Source organism: Gymnogyps californianus, chromosome 1 (assembly GCF_018139145.2).
Source record: "Gymnogyps californianus isolate 813 chromosome 1, ASM1813914v2, whole genome shotgun sequence".
NCBI lineage: Eukaryota > Metazoa > Chordata > Aves > Accipitriformes > Cathartidae > Gymnogyps > Gymnogyps californianus.
In genome coordinates, this window is record NC_059471.1 from 168,014,015 (window position 1) to 168,032,343 (window position 18,329).

Sequence of the window (18,329 nt, forward strand, 5' to 3'; positions counted from 1 at the left end):
TCTGCCTTAGAAAAAGCTTTCTTCACTAACCCAATATCAGCTGTGAGACTTAAAGCCCATGGGAGAATCATGTGGAGCTGACAGCGACTCAGACATGGGGTTGAGGTAAAAGCCATGGGCTGCAGGTCAGGACACAATCTTATGCTGTGTGGAAGAGCTCAGTCTGAAGGTATTCATACTTTTTTTTTTAATTATATTTTAGCTATCAGATTAAAATCTACCTGGCTTTGCTTTAACTCCTGCTATTTAATTTGCATTCCCCTCCAGTGGGATCTGGTTTCATATTTATAAATAAGCTTTTTCAGTTTGGGGTGCTCTGTCCTGCAGTGTTGTTCCTGTAAATACTAACATGAAATGTTAATTTGTGTTTTATCAACTTCAAATGATTTCTAATGGACTTCAAATGATGGACTTCAAATAATTTCTGATGGATTATTTTCTTCAAAAAAATTCCTTACACATCTGTTAGTCTTTGGGCTTTTAAAGCTTGATTTGGCCATTAAAGTTTAGGCTTTGAAAAGCAGCAACAGAAGCCAATCTGTCCTGGCAGAATCACTTCAAACTGTGCAGTAAACAGTAATGTGTCTTGTGACACATTTGAAAATACAGAGCTTGAGAGGGCAAAAATTAATTCAGCACCCAACTATTACTTGCTGTAACCAATTATCAGAGCTGAATGAAGAATTAAATTAAGCATGGCTTCTTTTTTGCACTCATCAAAGTGGGTCGCAAAACTTGCGGTAGGTAGGCAGGTAGGTACCCAGCAGCGCAGGGCTGGGGACACAGAGCTGGCTCCAGGCAGCTGCGTGTGTGCACCAGGAAGGGGCTGCTCAGGAGATGTCGGTGTTGGCCTCTGCTCAGCACCGCGGCTGGGTGCTCCGCTGTCCTGCAGTAATCTATGCTTATTTACATCTGTAACAAACAAAACTGAGGCGCAGGGATTAATCCCAAATGTAACATCCAGCTTTGCCTGGTGACTGGGGAACCATATTACCCATTGGACTCGGATCTGTGCGTGCTGCCCCTGCTGTGCTCACTACAAATCCACAGCAACAACTCCCCTGCAGCGCACATCGTTGGGAGGTGGCTACCTGGCTCTGTTTACCCTTCACCCTCGCCGAATCTGTCCTCCTGGCAAGGTGCCAGCCACTCACTTGGATCCAAACAATCCTTAGAGTATCTATCAACTCTGTGCTAATAACAGCCTTCATCCCCAGAGCTGGAAAACTTCTCTGAAGCATGATCATCTCTGCTACTTGCTACTTACCACCACAGCTTACAGAAGAAAGGACAGTAAGTAATTGCTGTGTAACCTACACCATAACAGCCACCTTACAGCTACAACCTTACCACAGCTACAGGGGGCTGGTGGTGGCCCTATCACCTACCCGTGCTACAGCTGCCAGCCTGCTTCTGGCAGCTGAAGAAAGCACAAACTGGTTTCCAAAAAGCAAACACCAAAACAGTGATCATCTCCATTGTGGCGAAGCACAGACTGGATGCTCCAAACCCAACCTGTGAGTGCAATTACATACCTGCAAAAGAAAAGCGGTGAGCAGCAATTAATCTGTGCTATAACACTTGTCAAATTACATTGAGTAAACTTTTGTTTCTTCTAAAGCCCAAGTGTGTTCTTATCTGTACTTGTAGCTCCTATTAGTCAGGATTGTAATTGCTGTTGTTACTCAGCAATAGGAAAACAAAAGCCGTAACTGACCATCCAGGCCTGATTGCGGCAGCAAATCTTTTGCCCATTTGTCTAACACCACACTGGGCAAAATGAACGCCCTCATGTCACAATGCATAATTCTACAGTATAATTAACTTCATGCTCTGCAATTAACAAAATAGCATCTTGATACAGAAAGATATCAAGGAAACAAACAACTTCTATCACCCACCATATGCTGTGTAGAATCAAGCATTTAAAAGTTGCTGGAGACTAGCAGTTGTGCATTATAATTCATACAAGTCTTTCAGAGAAGACGACATTTTGCAGGCATCTAGAAAATATCTTTCCTGAGCAGCTTGCCCGTGTTAACAAGGAGCTGTGAGTCAATTTGGAGGACTGTCTTTCCTCCTTTCTGTTGTTCCCTTTCTGTCCTTCCCCTGTGCCTCAATTAAAATAACATTAAAATAAGAATTATCAATTAAAATAAAAAACTCTCCCAAGAGAGACACTAACCTCCTAAACAGGGCTAATGAACACATGTACTTTTATACATACATATGTTATACAGGGAACATTTGTTCTTATCACTTTAGTTGCTTGAGCCTTTAATTGTCTTTTGGTAGCTATTTAGCTTTGGTATACATTTAGTCTATAGGAGACCTGTTCTCACCTCCAGCATTGCCTGGAACTCCCACTTCATTTATTCCCCAAAAGCCATGCCATGGTGGGTCAAGAAAGCCCAAGTCCATGGGGTGCATAAATGTTTTGTCTCTACATTTCAGTGAAGCCTTTAAGAGCACTGAAAAGCTTTTCACTTGCTGTGCTGGATTGTTCAATTTTTGCTGGGAAGCCCGACGCTGTCGGGAGCAGTGCGGCAATAGCCGGTGAGATCCAGGAGCAACCTCTTCCCTGCAGCTTGGCTTCTCCACAGCAGGACATACTGCTTTTACAGCGATGGCTGTAGCAGGCAGTGGGAGGCTGGTAGCGCAAACAGATTTTGTAGTTGTAATCACTTCCGAGAGGAAAGCAGGGGGAAACTCTCTGCAAATAATAGTTTTGCTTCTCTTGAACCAGTCGGTGGGCTCACGTGTTATTGCTCTGAGGTGCACCCGTGCATCTTTCCAGCTTCCCTGCAGTTTCCTGCATGCTATCGGCCACCTTCCCTCCTGTTCAAGGCAACTCCCCTGCTGTGCTGCCTCATTCCAGGGGCTGGCACTGCAGGTCTGCATGCTGCCTCCTGTCCATCTCCCCTCATCCATAGCCAAGGGCTTTTATGCTACCCCTGACTTCCTGCATCAGACTCTGCCCTCCCTTCTCATGCCAGTAGCTGTCTGCCTCTCCCCTTCCCTGTCTAATCCTGCAAGGTTGCCCTTCTGAGTGTTAATACTGTGCTCATCATCAATGGAGCCAAGTGCTTAATGCAATTGCATCAATCCAATCTCCAGTCTAATTAAAGCTGGTCTCTTATTTTCTTCCCCCAGACATCCTAACAGGAAAGTTGCATGATTACTTTCCAGTAGGAAGGAACTGAGCAAGAGATGCAAGATTTCCATTTTGTCCTGCTAGCACATCGCTCTTGGCCGTTTTCCTTTCAAATGTGAGTTGCTCTTTTGTTAGCCCACAGAGACTGGAAATGTCTCCCCTTGTTCTCCTAATCCGACAGACATCCATGAATTAAGCAAAATAGACTGAAGAGCTTTTTTTTCCCTAAAAGTAGGTGTTTGACCATTTAATCTCTCAGATATTACTAACTTGCATTTGTATTTCTCAGAGTTGAGTGAAATGTCTCAGGTTTGGCTAAAGCATATCTTCTTGCAAAGCATCCTGTCTTGCTCTGTGGAACTGTCTCTCCTTGGTCACATGCCATAATGAGCAGTTGTCTCCACCGTTATAAAGCTGGGCCTAATTTCTAACTGAATTTGTCTGGCTCCAGCTTTCGGCCACTGGATCCTGTTGTTGTCTTTCTCTGCAAGCTGAGAGAACTGATGACTACCCAGTATTTTCTGCCTGGGAAAGCACTTGTACACTGTAATCAAGTCACCTCTCACTTTTCTTGTTGACAAGCTAAACAAATGGAACCCTCCATCTCTCCATGAAAAGCACTTTTCCCGTGTAATTTTTGTGGTTCTCTACCCTCCCTGATTTTTCATCAGCCTTTTCAGAAAGAGGATTGCCTACCATACCAATCCTGTGTATACAAAGTGTAAAAATTGTCTTTCTCCTCCTGCTTACTTTATTTCCCTCATGCCTGCGGCAAGGAGTCAAGGACAGACTAGACTCGGGTTTTTTGTTTGCTGCAGGATTGCACAGGGAGCTCACTTTAGGTTGCCCTGAAGGCAGTGGGTGAGCAGGTCCCATCTGAGAAGCTTGGCTGTGGTTTGGCACTTTGCAGCAACCTCGGGCTCCTCCAGCTCCAGTGCCCGGTACTGCTCACCCTGTGCCCCAGACCTACCTTTTACCCTGCCGTTCCCATCTCACCCATGTCCTGCTGGGTGCAGCTCCAGCTCTGCTCTCAGACACATCCCTCTAGTTTAAGAGCTGCTGAATTATATGTTAGCAAACACTGAGAGGGAGGACAGGATGGGACATATACTTGAGATATAGGGGCAAGAGCTAAACAAAAAAATATATTCATGGGAACTGATGAATTAGCCAGTTCTTAAACCACTTAGCAAGTGCTTTTCTGACATGGTATATTGCTAACTTTTCATCAGGTTTTACACAGTACAAAATTAAACCCCTTGCAATCATCTAGGTATGTTACATCTCCACGTTTACCTGTACAAACCTGTAATCTGAAATGATGAAATAAGATTTCTTTGGCAAGTCTCAGAAAAATCACGATTGACACTGTGCCTACCATTAATTCTTGGAGTGCTGTCACCCCCTGTTGTCTTTACCAGTATGTTTTTCCACACTCCTGGTCACCGCTAGGGTATATTTATCTTAGTCAAGTCACTTCGACATTTTATATACTAGCACAGCATAAGTATTCTTCCAGTCTCCTGGAATTTCCCCAGTACCTTCAAAATCAAGGTCAGTGAAAAAGAAGGATCCTCAGCCAACTCTTCTACCACTCCTGGGGTTCACTGGCATCTAAACATGCCAGGTTAGTAATGTTCATCCTACACATCCTCCTCAGTTCCTGAGGATCAAAGAACAAATTCTAATTGATATGAATTATATGAATCCTATTTTTTTCCAGATACAAAATAAAAATATTAAGCTGTTCTGTATTATTAGCACTTTCACCATCCAATTCTGAACCATCTGCTCTCCTGAGATGTTTGGCTCTTCGTGTACTTCTGTATTGACCTTAGCCTCACAGCTGGCATGCAAACCTCCTCAGTAGGAACTGCCTGACCTTTAGAGGCGATGGTGAGAAGATAGGTGCTTGCATATGTCATTTTTCCGCTCAGGGGAACCTGAGGACTGGGGAATCTGCTCTCTCAGAGGTGCAACAAGGCTGATGACAGCTGTGGGGAAGAACAGTGTTTGTTCACCACCCCTCTCTGATGACTGTTAATCATTTCAGCTGATGATAACCTACTCACAAGCTAACACAGGTTTTAAAATGATTGATGACTCACACCGCTCCATTTGATAAGTGCTTTTTATTGGGGTAGGTATAGTCAGGCCAGGGGGCTGTTAAGGAAAGATGGAAACTCCTACTCTGCTTTTAGTCTCCTACTGTTCCCAGTTTTCTCCATTTCTACAGACTCAAGCTATGCTGGGACTGCATTCCCTGATCATCAGGGATGCTTGTCATCACCCTGATCACCATCAGTTTAAAATCATACAGACAAATGGGAAATTAGAATTAAAATGAAACAAAAAAATCAAGGCCAAGAATCTCATTAGATTCTGCTTCCTGTGACTTCTCCTGCGATGTTAGGTTTCATTTAAAAAGAGGAGTATTTTCCTCTTGCATATGTTTTGTGCTAATTCTTTTATTGTATTTACTTCTGACTGGCATCAGAGAAACTTCAGGAGATTGCAGGTCTATTTTTTCTGCGTTGCAAGGCTGTAGCAAAGCCAGAATGTAGGAAGCAGCTAATGCTAACATTACACCTTGTTTATATATTTAGTGAAAAATTACCCTGCAGAAGGCTTTGCTGACTGATAGGGGAGTGTGTGCACTCATTTCACAGACTGGGCCAGGGCTGAAAACCCCAGTAAGGCTGCTCCAGGCAGCCACTGAGCAAGCCATAATGCGGTGCCATCATAAAGCTGACGGGGTGGCTTCGCACCAGCTGTAGCTGCACTCTTAATTTAGCATTTGGTGGCTCTAAAAATGTAGTACTTTATAGTTGCTTGTCAAAATCCCCAGTTGCATTAAAATATCACGTTCTATACATCTTACCTGGTGCGTTAGGCCTTAGTTCTTTAGCGGCACAAGCTTTATTTTGATTCTGTTACTCTTGATTCACTCTGTCATTCAGAAATTTCTAAAGGACACCAAATTACACTACCCCTATTTCTGACTGTGATAACTGCTATACATCAGGATTTTTTATCAACACCGTTGCTTCCTGAATCATTCGCTTCCTAACGTGTGAGCCCCGTGAAGAATTTGGCACCGCCATAATGCTGGTTTTTTGCTTTGAAGATAGGAGGTCTGGTGCTAACCATTTAACAGAGAACAAAGGTATGGTGCCAAGCAGAAAGTGAGAGGTCCAGGTACCAGGGATATCAAGTTCCTACAAGTTTTGTAAATACTGACACCTGGGTAAAGGAGACAGAATGAATTAATACCTCACCAGGAGACGGGCTGCTTGTGTGAACTTCACAGTCACTTGTGCTGCCTGGTGTGCCCCTACGCACCAGCCTGTGTGCCCCAGCTAGCCAGTAAACACGGGATGTGAACCAGTGTGACAGCAGGCAGGGAGCACTGAAAGCAGAGGGGAATTTAGGGTGTGCAGAGGAAACAGGGCATGTGATGGAGTCATGTAAGGAGGAAAAAGCCAGAGCTATTTTGGTGGGCACGTGAGGCCATGGGGGCTTCCCTAGTTCCAGCACTTTGTGCAACAGTGTTTGTATTTACCTACATTTAACAGCTGACCTATTGAAAATAATAAACCAAACAATGAGGTGAAAGGTTGCTTCATCGTTACCAGTTCTCCATGCCCAGCTGTTTTTTCTAATCGGAAAGTAATGGCCTTCTATGGCTTGACTGAATCCCACTACAGTAGGCACACGGCCTTTCCCTTCCCTTCTCCTGCCAGCCTACAAGAGTTGAATCAGTTTAATACATGCTGCCACAGATGATTTATTTACATTTGTTCAAAACAAGAAGTCATAGTCTGTTGTGTAGAGTAACTGCTAAAAACAGAAATAAAAAAATCCTATGTCAAGACACATTATATATTGAACTTATGGTTCTAGCATTTGATTTACCATTCAACATCCAAAATACATAACAACAACCTCTGTGATGGGAATTTATTTTCATATGATGGGTTTTATGAAGTAGTAAACATTACAGTACTTGGCTCATTCAACGCAGCCTTCCCTGGCTTTCCATTTTGCTCTGCACAGCCCATATACCACTCACAGCATACTGCGTTGAGTTAAAAGATAGGAAAATGCCAACTAAATACAAGTCGTCTTTTCAGTGTCTCACTTTTGCGTGCGCTGGTGCTTGCAGTCTTCGATCTGGTCACAGTTTACATTGCTGAGCTTTAAATGGAGATTATCTTGACGAAAGCCTTTTTAAGTCTGAGAGATTCCAATTTCGTATTGAAATACCAGATGTCATCCTGAGATTTAATATATTCTTTCATTCTAATCGACGGCAGACAAACTGTTTGATCTGACAGCGTACGCTGAAGTTATATTTTTTTCTATGCTGTGTGCTAAAGATCACTTTAAAAAACTGTCAGTAGATGCCTGGGAGCTTTATTTGTACTTGGTAATTAAGGGGCCCAATTTGATGTCCAAATGGCTCTGGAAAATGTTACATTTTCTTTGCCAAATTTTTGCTTTTTACTCTTATTACTCCTATTGTTTAAAATAGTCTTTTCTCTGTTCTGTAGGAAGGGAACTGGCTCCAATTACTGGCTTGGGGGAGGGGTGTTGAGTGGAGGGGATATTCACACTACCTATTTTACATAAATTCACCTCATTTGTCATATAAGGAGCCTCCCTATAGGCAAGATAGAGGTAAACAACTTGCCAGCAGCTGAGCTGGGCACTGAGCATCTCATGTGTGAATACCCACCAAAAGGTACACAAACTGGGAAAAGCAGAGCCATACTTCTTGAATTGCCACGTTCCCAAGTCCTTGCTGCCATCAAAAGTAGGTCATTGTTACGATTTTGAAGTGGACCGTGGTGCTTTACGTGCCCCAAGTTATGCCATATTTATAGTTTTGTGTGGATGTCCACACCTGCTGGGACTGTTGAGAGCTATGCCCTGTATGGTAATTTGTAAAGAGAGAGGATCTGCTCCTCACAATACCTTTTATGTGGAGAAGATATTGGTAGTGGATTGGGAAGGAATACAGCGAAGGAACATTTCTAAACTGCATTTCTTCTACAGAGGCGGTGGAAAGCAATGCTAAGAAAGACAGAAAGTCATTTCAGGACAGTCTAGCACTGTATGGTGTAAGTGCAAGGAATCATTTCAACACATAGTAAACTAAGCACTTTAAGAAAGTGCTTAAGGGACTGAAGGATATTATTAAATGCTTTCCTGAGTCAGGACTAATATCTGATTATTTAAATAAAATTAAGAATTCTGTAAGCTTAGCCAGAATGCAAAACTGAAGTCAAAACCCAGTTTGATAAAAGATCTACAGCTCAGGCAATCTTCCAGAGGGCAGGCACTCTCAAATGTCAGTGCAGTTAAGACATGCAAAATATTTCCTGGATGCACCAGCGCCACATCTGAGTTAGCCAACTCTGGGAAAGGCTGGGCTTATTTTTACAGCAGCTGGGGGGAGAATTACTTTATCTATAGAGCAGGTAAAGCCAAACACAAACATATTTTCGTATCTTTTAGATAATCTACAGGCTTGAACCAGAATGGCAGTTACTGAAACTGCTACAGATGCAGCTTGGTGTGCTGAGTTGAGTGAAGTTAAATTTAGATAATCTCATAAGTAGCAGGGTAGCTACCTGCCATCATGCCATGAAAATGTTGGAGGGGAGCATAAATTCTGGCTGAGCTTGTTTCTTTAGCCACAGGATAATGCATTTCCATTAATTCTGGTCTGTTCTACCTGACTGGAATATTTTGTTGCTTTCAATAGGTTTTCACTCCTTGAGCTTACTTGTGTGCTTCAAAATACATGCTTATGTGGTTCGCTTGGTCTATATGTGCTTTACTGATAACTGCTGGATACTGGTACTAATGCCATCACTGTAATAATTTTGATCTCATGACCAGAGGATGATGTTGAAATAGTGATACTGAATGAATATATGTTTGCTACTACTCCCTTGTCTTTTCTTTTCTGGGGAAAGTTATCTTTTTAGTATCAACTCTCTTACATTCCAGTTGAGTTCTTTTACTAAGATCTATCTATCTATCTAGATCTCTCTATCTGTTGTTCAAAATATATCAAAATAACAATACCATAGCCAGTTATTAAGCTACAATCTTTTCATATGTGTTTCCCCTACGAATAGGCTTGAAGTACAAGTTCTATTTTAAATGTGATGCTTATTTAACAAAGCTGATCTCTTTCATCTTGCATTAGCTTAGGTGAAAATATTCCCGTGTAAAATTTTCAACTCCCCTGCAACAGCCTATGGAGGCAGAAAAGAAAGGCAGTTTCAAAATATTTGCTGGCCTGAAGCACTTGATTTCTGACTACTAGGCAGTTTGCTAACTCATCTAATTCAAATACGCAAAAGGGTGAGTAAGCAATAAACCATTTCAAATCAATCCATCTGGCAGTAGGTAAAATAGCTATAATGAACAGCATGTTTACAGAGCACATTTCCTACTCAGTCTAGTCATTTGCAGGATTCAGGCCACGGATGTCACAGGTTGTCTGAGAAGCATTAGATGCAAGGAGATGACTGCATGTGGAAGGGGGGTTTGAGGATAATTTATGATGATGGATGTTTGCTGTTTATGTGCACTTCATTAGCAAAGTCAGTCTGGCTAGTGCTCCTGGGACTTCTCTGCTTTCCCTACTGCTTGCTGATGGCCATTTGCTCTGAGTTCATAGGTGAGTGAACACAAACATATGTTTTTGGATATATGATTTGCTTTATGATGACTAAGGAATGCATAAGGCATCTGTTATGGAGCTGTTAGAAGTTGCCATGTCCTTTGGTACAGAAGCTGGGAAGAATATATTGTCATATTTCTCTCTTCTGCAGGCAGAGGAAAGACAATCTATTAAGTTTCTGTTTAAAATATGGCAATTTTATTCTGACTTGAGATGCTCTAGGATCTAACAAGATCCGAAATTCACTCCCAACATGAGAATATTTGTATCTGCCTCAACCAATGCTATCAGCATAATGTCTTGGTATTACGAATCTTTGGATTGCCTTCAGTGGGAACACACGTGTACATAAATAATAGCAGGATTTGGCTTTCTGTATGTAAAATTATTAGGCAAATCAGTAGGAGCAGCGAAACCAACCAAGTAGCTGTCTGAAAAGAGAGAACATGAAGTGCTCTTTAATGATCCTGAACACGACAGCTAAATTCACAGCGAGTTAAAAGTTATACCACAATTGTGGTAGCATACTGTTTAGCAAGGACAAGCCAATTCTTTTGCTTTATGAATGAGGAATAACACTAAATTTTTACAGTTATAATCAAATTCCTCCTGTGAATACATATGGAAGCATTCATACAGGCAGGAATAGGAACAGTTACTTGATCAACGTCATGTACCTTCCACTTTTCTAGGAACAAAGGACACCATAAATAAATATGTATTTTGTAATTGTATCTCTCTTTTCTGAATGACAGCTTCCAGGAAATAGTGACAAGGACAGTTCTGGACAGAGGATCACTCAGGTTGCTTAGTGCAGCTTGAAAAGTGCGAATAGCAGGAGAACAGAAAATATTACAGTAAGATGCAATATTACAAATGATAAACCAAAACCCCTTAATAAATTCAGATTACTGGTGCACCATTTGCCATTGTCATCAAGGCACCTCTGAGGCGAGACCAGACAACCAGTATGCATCAGCAGGAACTGAAGCTGCATGTCCACCACATGAACATCTCAGTAGTAAAACTGCTTTAAAGATGTGCTCCCACTTCCTTCCCAATTCTCCTGCACCCCACATGCTTTTTCCTTCAGTTATGCTGCAGGTATTACAGCAGTTGAAGAAGTTCAGCATAAGAACTGAACTGACAAAACACTCCAAGGATAGGCACAATGGTAACAACATGTTATGCTGGTAATGGAAGTACTTACATTGGAAATACTTGTCCTTGAAACCAATATTCACTATCCTGGTATAATTGTCTTCTTATACCAAATAGCTTCCTTATTGTACCCATATTTTTAAAATTAGGATAGCTGCAATAGCAAGTGCTCATACTCCTAATTGAGTAACTGAGCTAATAAAACTGTGATGTGTTGAAAAGGCCTCAGGACCTTCTTCCATGCTTATTTTGAAACATCTCCCTTCTCCTTTCTAAGGTGTTATGATTCACACACTGCAGTACTGGGCATCTCCTCAGATCAACGTGGAATACGAGTGAGGCAGCAGCCCTGTTTAGTCCACTGCATGCTGAGCACTCCAGTGTTCAAAGCCCTCCTCAAGTCAGGTCTCTTAATATCCACTCACTCAAACTTGGCGATATACCAATGTTTTGGGCTGAAGTCTGCTCAGGAAACTCATCCACTTCTCTGGCTATTTATGTTGTATGCATGAACAAAGCTGTGCATCTCTCCTGTGTTGCCCATCCTAGGATTTGCACTTCCCACAGTGACAGGAGATCTTAATATCTCTGCAGAGTGGACGGAGCCTAGAACCTGCCCTCTCATTCGGAGTTAGCACCACATCTGACAACACCCTGACTCACATGAGAAACACTGAGGTCTTACCATAACATAGACCATCACAATTTTCCTGCTTTAAATCTTACTATTGAATCAGGTTCAGCTGATTTAAAAAAGTTTAGTTAAATAATGCTTATATTAGACCTGAATATAGGCTGATCTGAAAATCAATAATTTATGTCACTATAATTTCCTGTATACCTGTAAGAACCACAAAACACAGATCATTCTTCTACATTTGGTATGAAGAAAGTAACTCGGACGACGCTCACATTTTATTTTGTATTTGTGCATATAGTATTATTTTATTTTTATTATGGGCCTTATGAGCAGACAGTTACTTCCTTTCTTCTATGTACTGTCTCATAGCTTTAAATTGACAGCTCCTGGAGGAGAGAGACAGCATGTGACATGTGTACAGAATCCAAGATTGATAAGGGTATGCTTTCATTCATTGTAATGACTAAGAAGGAGTGAAGATTGACAGTTCAATCACTCATTAATAAAGACTTACTGTATTCCCATTCATGAAAGTGTTAGTCAAATTCTAAAACATTTTTAAAAGTATATTATTATTATTAGAGTTTGATTTAGTACTTTCCCCTCATATGACAGTGTAGAAAAATCTCTATCAATAAACAGAATTTTAAGTAGTCTGAAAACTACCCCAAAATTACTGATCTTTTTCCTTTTTTTTAATTTTGGGAAATATCTTTTCTGCTTACAGACTGACAAGAGGCAGGACTTAAATATATGCTTACTGTAGTTTAACACGTTGCTAAACCTCAGTGGAGCCAAAGGACTAACACACCATTCCAGACAAGAGAGGATCAAGCTAGGTTATGTTACTTTTAATTTGCTGTGGACAGAGGTCTCCGACTCACATTGACTGAATTAAAACATTAATGACAGAGTCCACTGTGAAGGACTTGGCAGAGCAGGGTACAGGTCTTGTCTCACAGAGCAGCTCTGTCGACAGCCCCTTTTCCTGGAGGAGCTGGTGCTCGATGACGGGCTGGTCCATGCTCCTGTGGAGCAGCAGTACACACCGGTCACTGAGGGAAGCCAATGTTGACCTCGCCTTCTGCAGGCTTCCAAGCTGTAGCTTGTGTGAGAGCAGCCTGGACACCCCTGTGGTGGGATGGGCAGCAGAGCTGCTGTCTCAGGGTACATGGTACCAGCTCAGGGAAGGAAAGTCACCACACAAACCCAGTCTCAACATGCATGCAGGGTAAAGGAGGCAATCACACAATCATGTTAAGTCTCGTCCTCTGTTACAACTATTCCTCTTCCAAATTCTTTGAGGACTTCTTCAAGCTTTCTCTCCCAAAGCAAGATTTAGTTAGATTTGAGCAGTTTCACACCCATTTCTTTCCTTAATTCCACTGCCAAATGAGATTTATTTGTCGGTTTGTCATATTGTCTGTTCATGTTCTACAATAAGATGGCAATCTCCCATCCCTAAGAAGATTATAGAGGGGTTTTGGCAGTGAACGAGTCATATTTTTCCACTGTTTGGCTGTGAAAATGATTGTTCTCTGTCTTGTGTTGACTGATTAGGTGAAGTGCAGATATAGACAATCTCGTTATTTTAAAAAAACCCCACCTCTTGCTTCAGCTGATTGGGTGGAGAGAAGGTTTTGTTCCCATAGCAACATTTTACATTCGAGAGCCTGCAGAAATGAGGCTGGCTAGAGGCATTTCAAACATGCTGCATTTAAAGAGCGGGTTGTGCTCTACAATGTGTTTTCATTTTTGCATCTGAAAGAATTATTTAATAAACACCAGAAAAACAAAAAGAAAAATCTTTGCATCCCCATATGTGAAACTTGAGCCTGCTGATACTAGGTATGCTACAGAGCATCGCTTGAACTGCTCTTGTGAAATGTGCACGGTGAAACAACCTGACCGCTTTACTATCAGTTGTCTGAACAGACACCGTAGCTTTAAGTAAAAATCAGTCCAAAGCTCAGATGTCACTTTCGTAAGAGTTCTTCTCCTGCCTTCAGCGGGGACAACAACACTGAGCTTGGTGTTTGGAGGGAACTGGCTAGTAGGCTGAGGAAGAGTAAAACCCACACAGGAGGCTGTATCTCAGAGATGTGGGGCAGCAGTAGGGGAGGGGCTGTTGAATTCTTGCAGAAGTGGCAGATAGAACGAAGGGAAAAAAGTCTTTCCCAATACAAGGAGCTGCTGAAGGAAGACACCACTGCAGAAAGAATGGAGGACAAAAGCAATTTAGGTTCTTGTTTTTGCACTTCACACTGTAAAGACTGATCACGTGGTAGCAGGGGTAATTTCTGTGGCTAAAAGAATAGGGAATTAGACCTCAATGACAGAGGGACAAGACAAGGAACATATTTCACTTCAGGACTTTTGGTTCATTTGTGAAATACTGGGAAAGAAGGACAGAGCAGACGAAATTTGTAGTAGTCTTTAAGGAAGATGATATAAACTGGCCCTTCCTCTTTGGCTGCCATCTATCTGTGTTTCACCAGACATACGTAACCTCTCACTCAGCACAAATCTTGTTCAGGCAGAACTGGCAGATTCCACATATTTATCCAGGATTTCACTTTGGGAGGTACACAGCTCAGTGGCACAGTACACATATGTCAGAAGCACAGTGGTTTGGTCAAGGAAAAAATGATGGCAAGTCACCCAGAAGGACAGAACTGCAAAAGAACCACGCACATAGAGTCAATGTTAGAGTATTTTAGGAATTATATATTATATTCATATACAGTGATACTTTAATGGGAAATTGAGTCACCTTTTCTCTGTGTTTGCCTTTGGGCACTGATAAGTGAAGTAATAACATTAAGAATAACAAAAAAGTTGGTGTTACTGGCAAATACCTTAGTGGGAACAAGTTGAGAGAGCATTGTCGTAGCGTAGCACCATTCAGCTGGTAACATAAAACTGTAAAATGGCCCCAATATGAACAGGCAGTAAATTGTTGCCTAAAGCTTTTTCGGGGGAAGGAAATACAGGCAGACTGATTTCAGAAGTTTTGTGGAAGGAAGACACCTCACACCAAAAAATATGAGTGAAAGTCAGAGGAAATATGAAGCAGGCATGGTCATGCTGAATGCCGGTTGCTTTCCAGCTTCATCTGAGCTGACCAGCACGGGCTGGAGTTCCCACCTATCATATTCTGATTAAGTAGCATTATTGCATGTGAGTAAAGCTCTTTGAAGAACCAGGAAGCTAACATGGCTTTGTCAAAACAAGCTTGAAAATAATTGTACAATACTTGTCAGTCATAATTTTTATTAGAGGTTTTTTGGAGGAGGAAGTAAGTTTGTGGACAGGGAAACTGATCAAGGGTCTGTTCCTGGAGATCATGGATCAATCCCACCAAATCATGCGTTGCTTCATTCCCAGACTTCCTCTGAAGATGCCTGGTATTGCACAAGCATGATAAATGGGCTAAAACTGTAGGAAAAAAGGGGCACACAGGGTGATGTAAGAGTGAGTGTACCAAGGAGAAACATGGAGAGAGCTTACGGCACCAGAAGGGCAGGAGAAAGGGTGGGTGCCAAGACCCATGCAGAGTCACAACAACTGATAAAGATCACATAAAAAAAAAGATAGTGATGGGACGAAAGAGTGGAAACACAAGCAATCCTGATGCCCTGAAATGATATTATCTCAGACAAGACAAGACAAGTCAGCAAAGTTAATTATTTGCTGCTGGTTGGCCAGATGGCTCTGGAGTTGTATCAAAAATCCCTGCCCACCCCATTTCTTGAAAGGTCTGGATTCCAAACTTTTCATCTGCCTTAAAATGCTTATGTTTTCAAAAGAAAGGGATGGACTCAAACTTTTATAGCTGCAGAAAAAAATGCAGAGGTCAACAGTGCAAGAAGGAGGCAGCAGTATTCCTGCTGTTATGAGAAAACAAATAAAAAACATGTGCTGAGGTGAGTTATTTAATATAGCTTTTGAAAGATACGGACATCAGGATCCATCTCCAGGGCAAATGGCTCAGCCCTGCGTTCTGAGAAGATAAAAGCTCTGGCCTTGAGGTAGGGAGCCAGATTTCCAACAACCTGTTGTTAGAGATCCCGAGGAGGCTGCTCTATGAAAACCCATGTTCAGTTGCTGACTTCAGGTAGTTTCTGGCTCATCAGGAAGGGCAGATTGCTACGAAACTTGTTCCAAGGTCTTGAACTCTCCTAATGCATAAAAAGCCAAGGTACAAAACACTGAGGTCTGGGGTACTCTAAGAACCCCATACCTGTAATTTAAGCATTGCAACACCTGAATCTTAGGGTTCCAACTCTCTTTTAATCATACTCAGAGATCTTCTTCAGAAAAGAAGTGATTCCAGAGCACATGTTTTTTCATGAGTGTAACTACAGAGAAAACAAACCAAATACCCAGAGCAGATTCCCATATGCCTATGGTCCAGGATTATTGCTGATGTTCTTATTCCTCTTGATTATCCCATTTCACTTATAGGTAAACTAGTAATTGTATCAAGCTTACACAATCAACCCTCATGCAAGAAGGACGTGTGCACTTCAGTGAGAAATGTCTGGAAGAAAGGAAAGCCATTTGAGAGTCTGTCACGAACAAGGGTGACAGCAGATACAGTAAGAGGGATGCGTCCCATAGCATTTTACACTGGGCAACGGATGAGAAGAGTCAATGACTGTAGCAGGTAGTATTCTTGGAAATGCCACCAATTTCTGTGAATAGTCATCTACAGCGACTATGAAAACATCATATCACACCTGTAATTAATACAGAAATTTTGACAAAATGAGGGGTTCTTCATTTTCAGGAGACAAGAGAAAGGAAAGAGGCAACCGGAGCAAGTGAATAGAAGTGCAACTGAAGCCTGTGTAATCAGACCTGAGAGAGGAGAAGTAACTAACAACCAGCATCATGAGACACAAGTTAATGCGCTAATAGGAGCCCAGCAAATCTGAGCCCAATGGCTGTCACCGACAATGTAACAACCATTGGTTAACCATAACCAACATAAAAAAGCACTAGTCACGTGGGTTCCACTCAAGTGACCCCCCTCCGTTTTAGCACCTTAATGCAACATTGCGCTGAGTAATACCCTACGCCACAAGATCAAAGGCAGCAGCATCGGACTCAGTCTGCACAGCATCGCAAACATGATGGCCGAGATTTGATGGCCAAGTACTGTGGTGTGGCTACCTGCTCTCCATGACATAAGGTTATGAACTCCGCATTAACCTGCCAGCTAATAATCAGTTGCTTCAGCTAAACTGCTCCTGTCAAACTAATTCCAAATGTAAATGCAATGACAGTTTGCTCTAACTTCTTTGTCTGCTTTTTACTCACTAACTAGCTTGCTGGAAATGAATTTACCATGGGTCGCTATACGCTCACAGGACTGAAGTTTCATGAAAAGTGACTTGAGAACGTACCAGGACACAGGGAAAACTGGAAATAATGGGTTGCTCTGAGATAAGCCACATCCTTCAGAATCTGAAACACGTGGTCCTGTCCTCCCGAGACACAGCACAACCTGCTGCTCCATCTCACGGGTTCGGCTGCTGGGCACACAGGCTCACCTGGGGGTGGGGGGGTGGGGGGTGCAGATGTGACACGCCAAGCAATGATTCACCTCCACATACGGGACAGCAGGAGCCCCGGGTTCTTGCATTTAACGTTAATACAGAAAGTACATTATAATTAGCATTAAATACCTTTTGAGATTGGATTCTATTTTAACTTGAGAACAGCTTGTAGCTCTGACAGTGTACTACAGCTTGCAGGAAAAGCAAACTGCTCCTGGAATAGGTGTAGTTTGCTTTGGGTGAGACTTGCTTCATTATGGGAAACTGGAGCACAATGACCACGTACAGAGTGTTTAAGCACCAGACCAGCGTGGTCCAAGCGGCTTCCCACGGCCCGGATCTGGCCGGGGCGACGAAGCCACCCAGCCTGGCATCTTCCTCCTCCCCAGGAGGGGAAGCAACCCTCAGCCCTGCCCTGCTCTGGCCCAGACCAGCCGACGCTGCACAGCTGGGAGCAAGCGGCTGAGGCGGGGAGGGAGCCCCGCACCCTGCTTTCCGCGGGGAGTCCGCCGCGGCTCCCCAGGTCGCTATGGGCGCCCACGCAGCGTGACCGAGAGCCGGGCAGAGCCAGGCGCCTGCCACGGTCCCCGACCCTCCCGGGTCGAGGCCACCTCTTCGGCCACGGCTGCCCCAGCCCCGGGCAGCGGGCGCCCGGGCCGGGCCGGCGGCGGGGAGGGGGCTGCGGCCGCGCCCCTGCCCGTGGCCGGGGGAAGGGGCCGGGCGCCGGGGGCGGGTGGGCCCGGCCCCCCTCGCGGCCGCGCTGCCTCGTGGCGGGCGGCAGCCGTCGCGCCGCCGCTCAGTGTGGGCTGGCGGGCGGCGCGCACGGAGGGCCGCTGCGCCCGCGGGCTCTGGGCACTGCGCCGCCGGGCCGGGCCGGGCCGGGCCGGGCCGGGGTGTGCGCCCCGGGGCGGCCGCCGGAGCCGCGCTGCCCCCCTGCATGGCCGCGCCGTGAGGGGCGGGAGAGCGCGGCGCCGCGGCGGGGAGCCGCCGGCGCTGCCTGCCCGGCATGCTGCGGAAGGTAAGGACCCCCGCCGCTGCCCCGCTGGACGCGGGCGCGCACACCGGAGCGGGGGGCCGGGAGCGCGGGGCCGCCGCTGAGCCCCGGGCGCC

General features: G+C 43.9%; 1 protein-coding gene across 1 annotated transcript in view; it reads left to right on the forward strand.

Annotated features, from left to right (window-relative positions):
* The first annotated feature begins 18,216 nt into the window (after positions 1–18,216).
* TMCC3 (transmembrane and coiled-coil domain family 3) overlaps positions 18,217–18,329 on the forward strand; it is a 144,135-nt gene continuing 144,022 nt past the window's right edge. Inside the window, exon 1 of the mRNA XM_050900105.1 lies at positions 18,217–18,237. Within this exon, the coding sequence (XP_050756062.1) occupies positions 18,226–18,237 (12 nt within the window). The 5' untranslated portion in view covers positions 18,217–18,225. The remainder of the gene's footprint in view (positions 18,238–18,329) is intronic.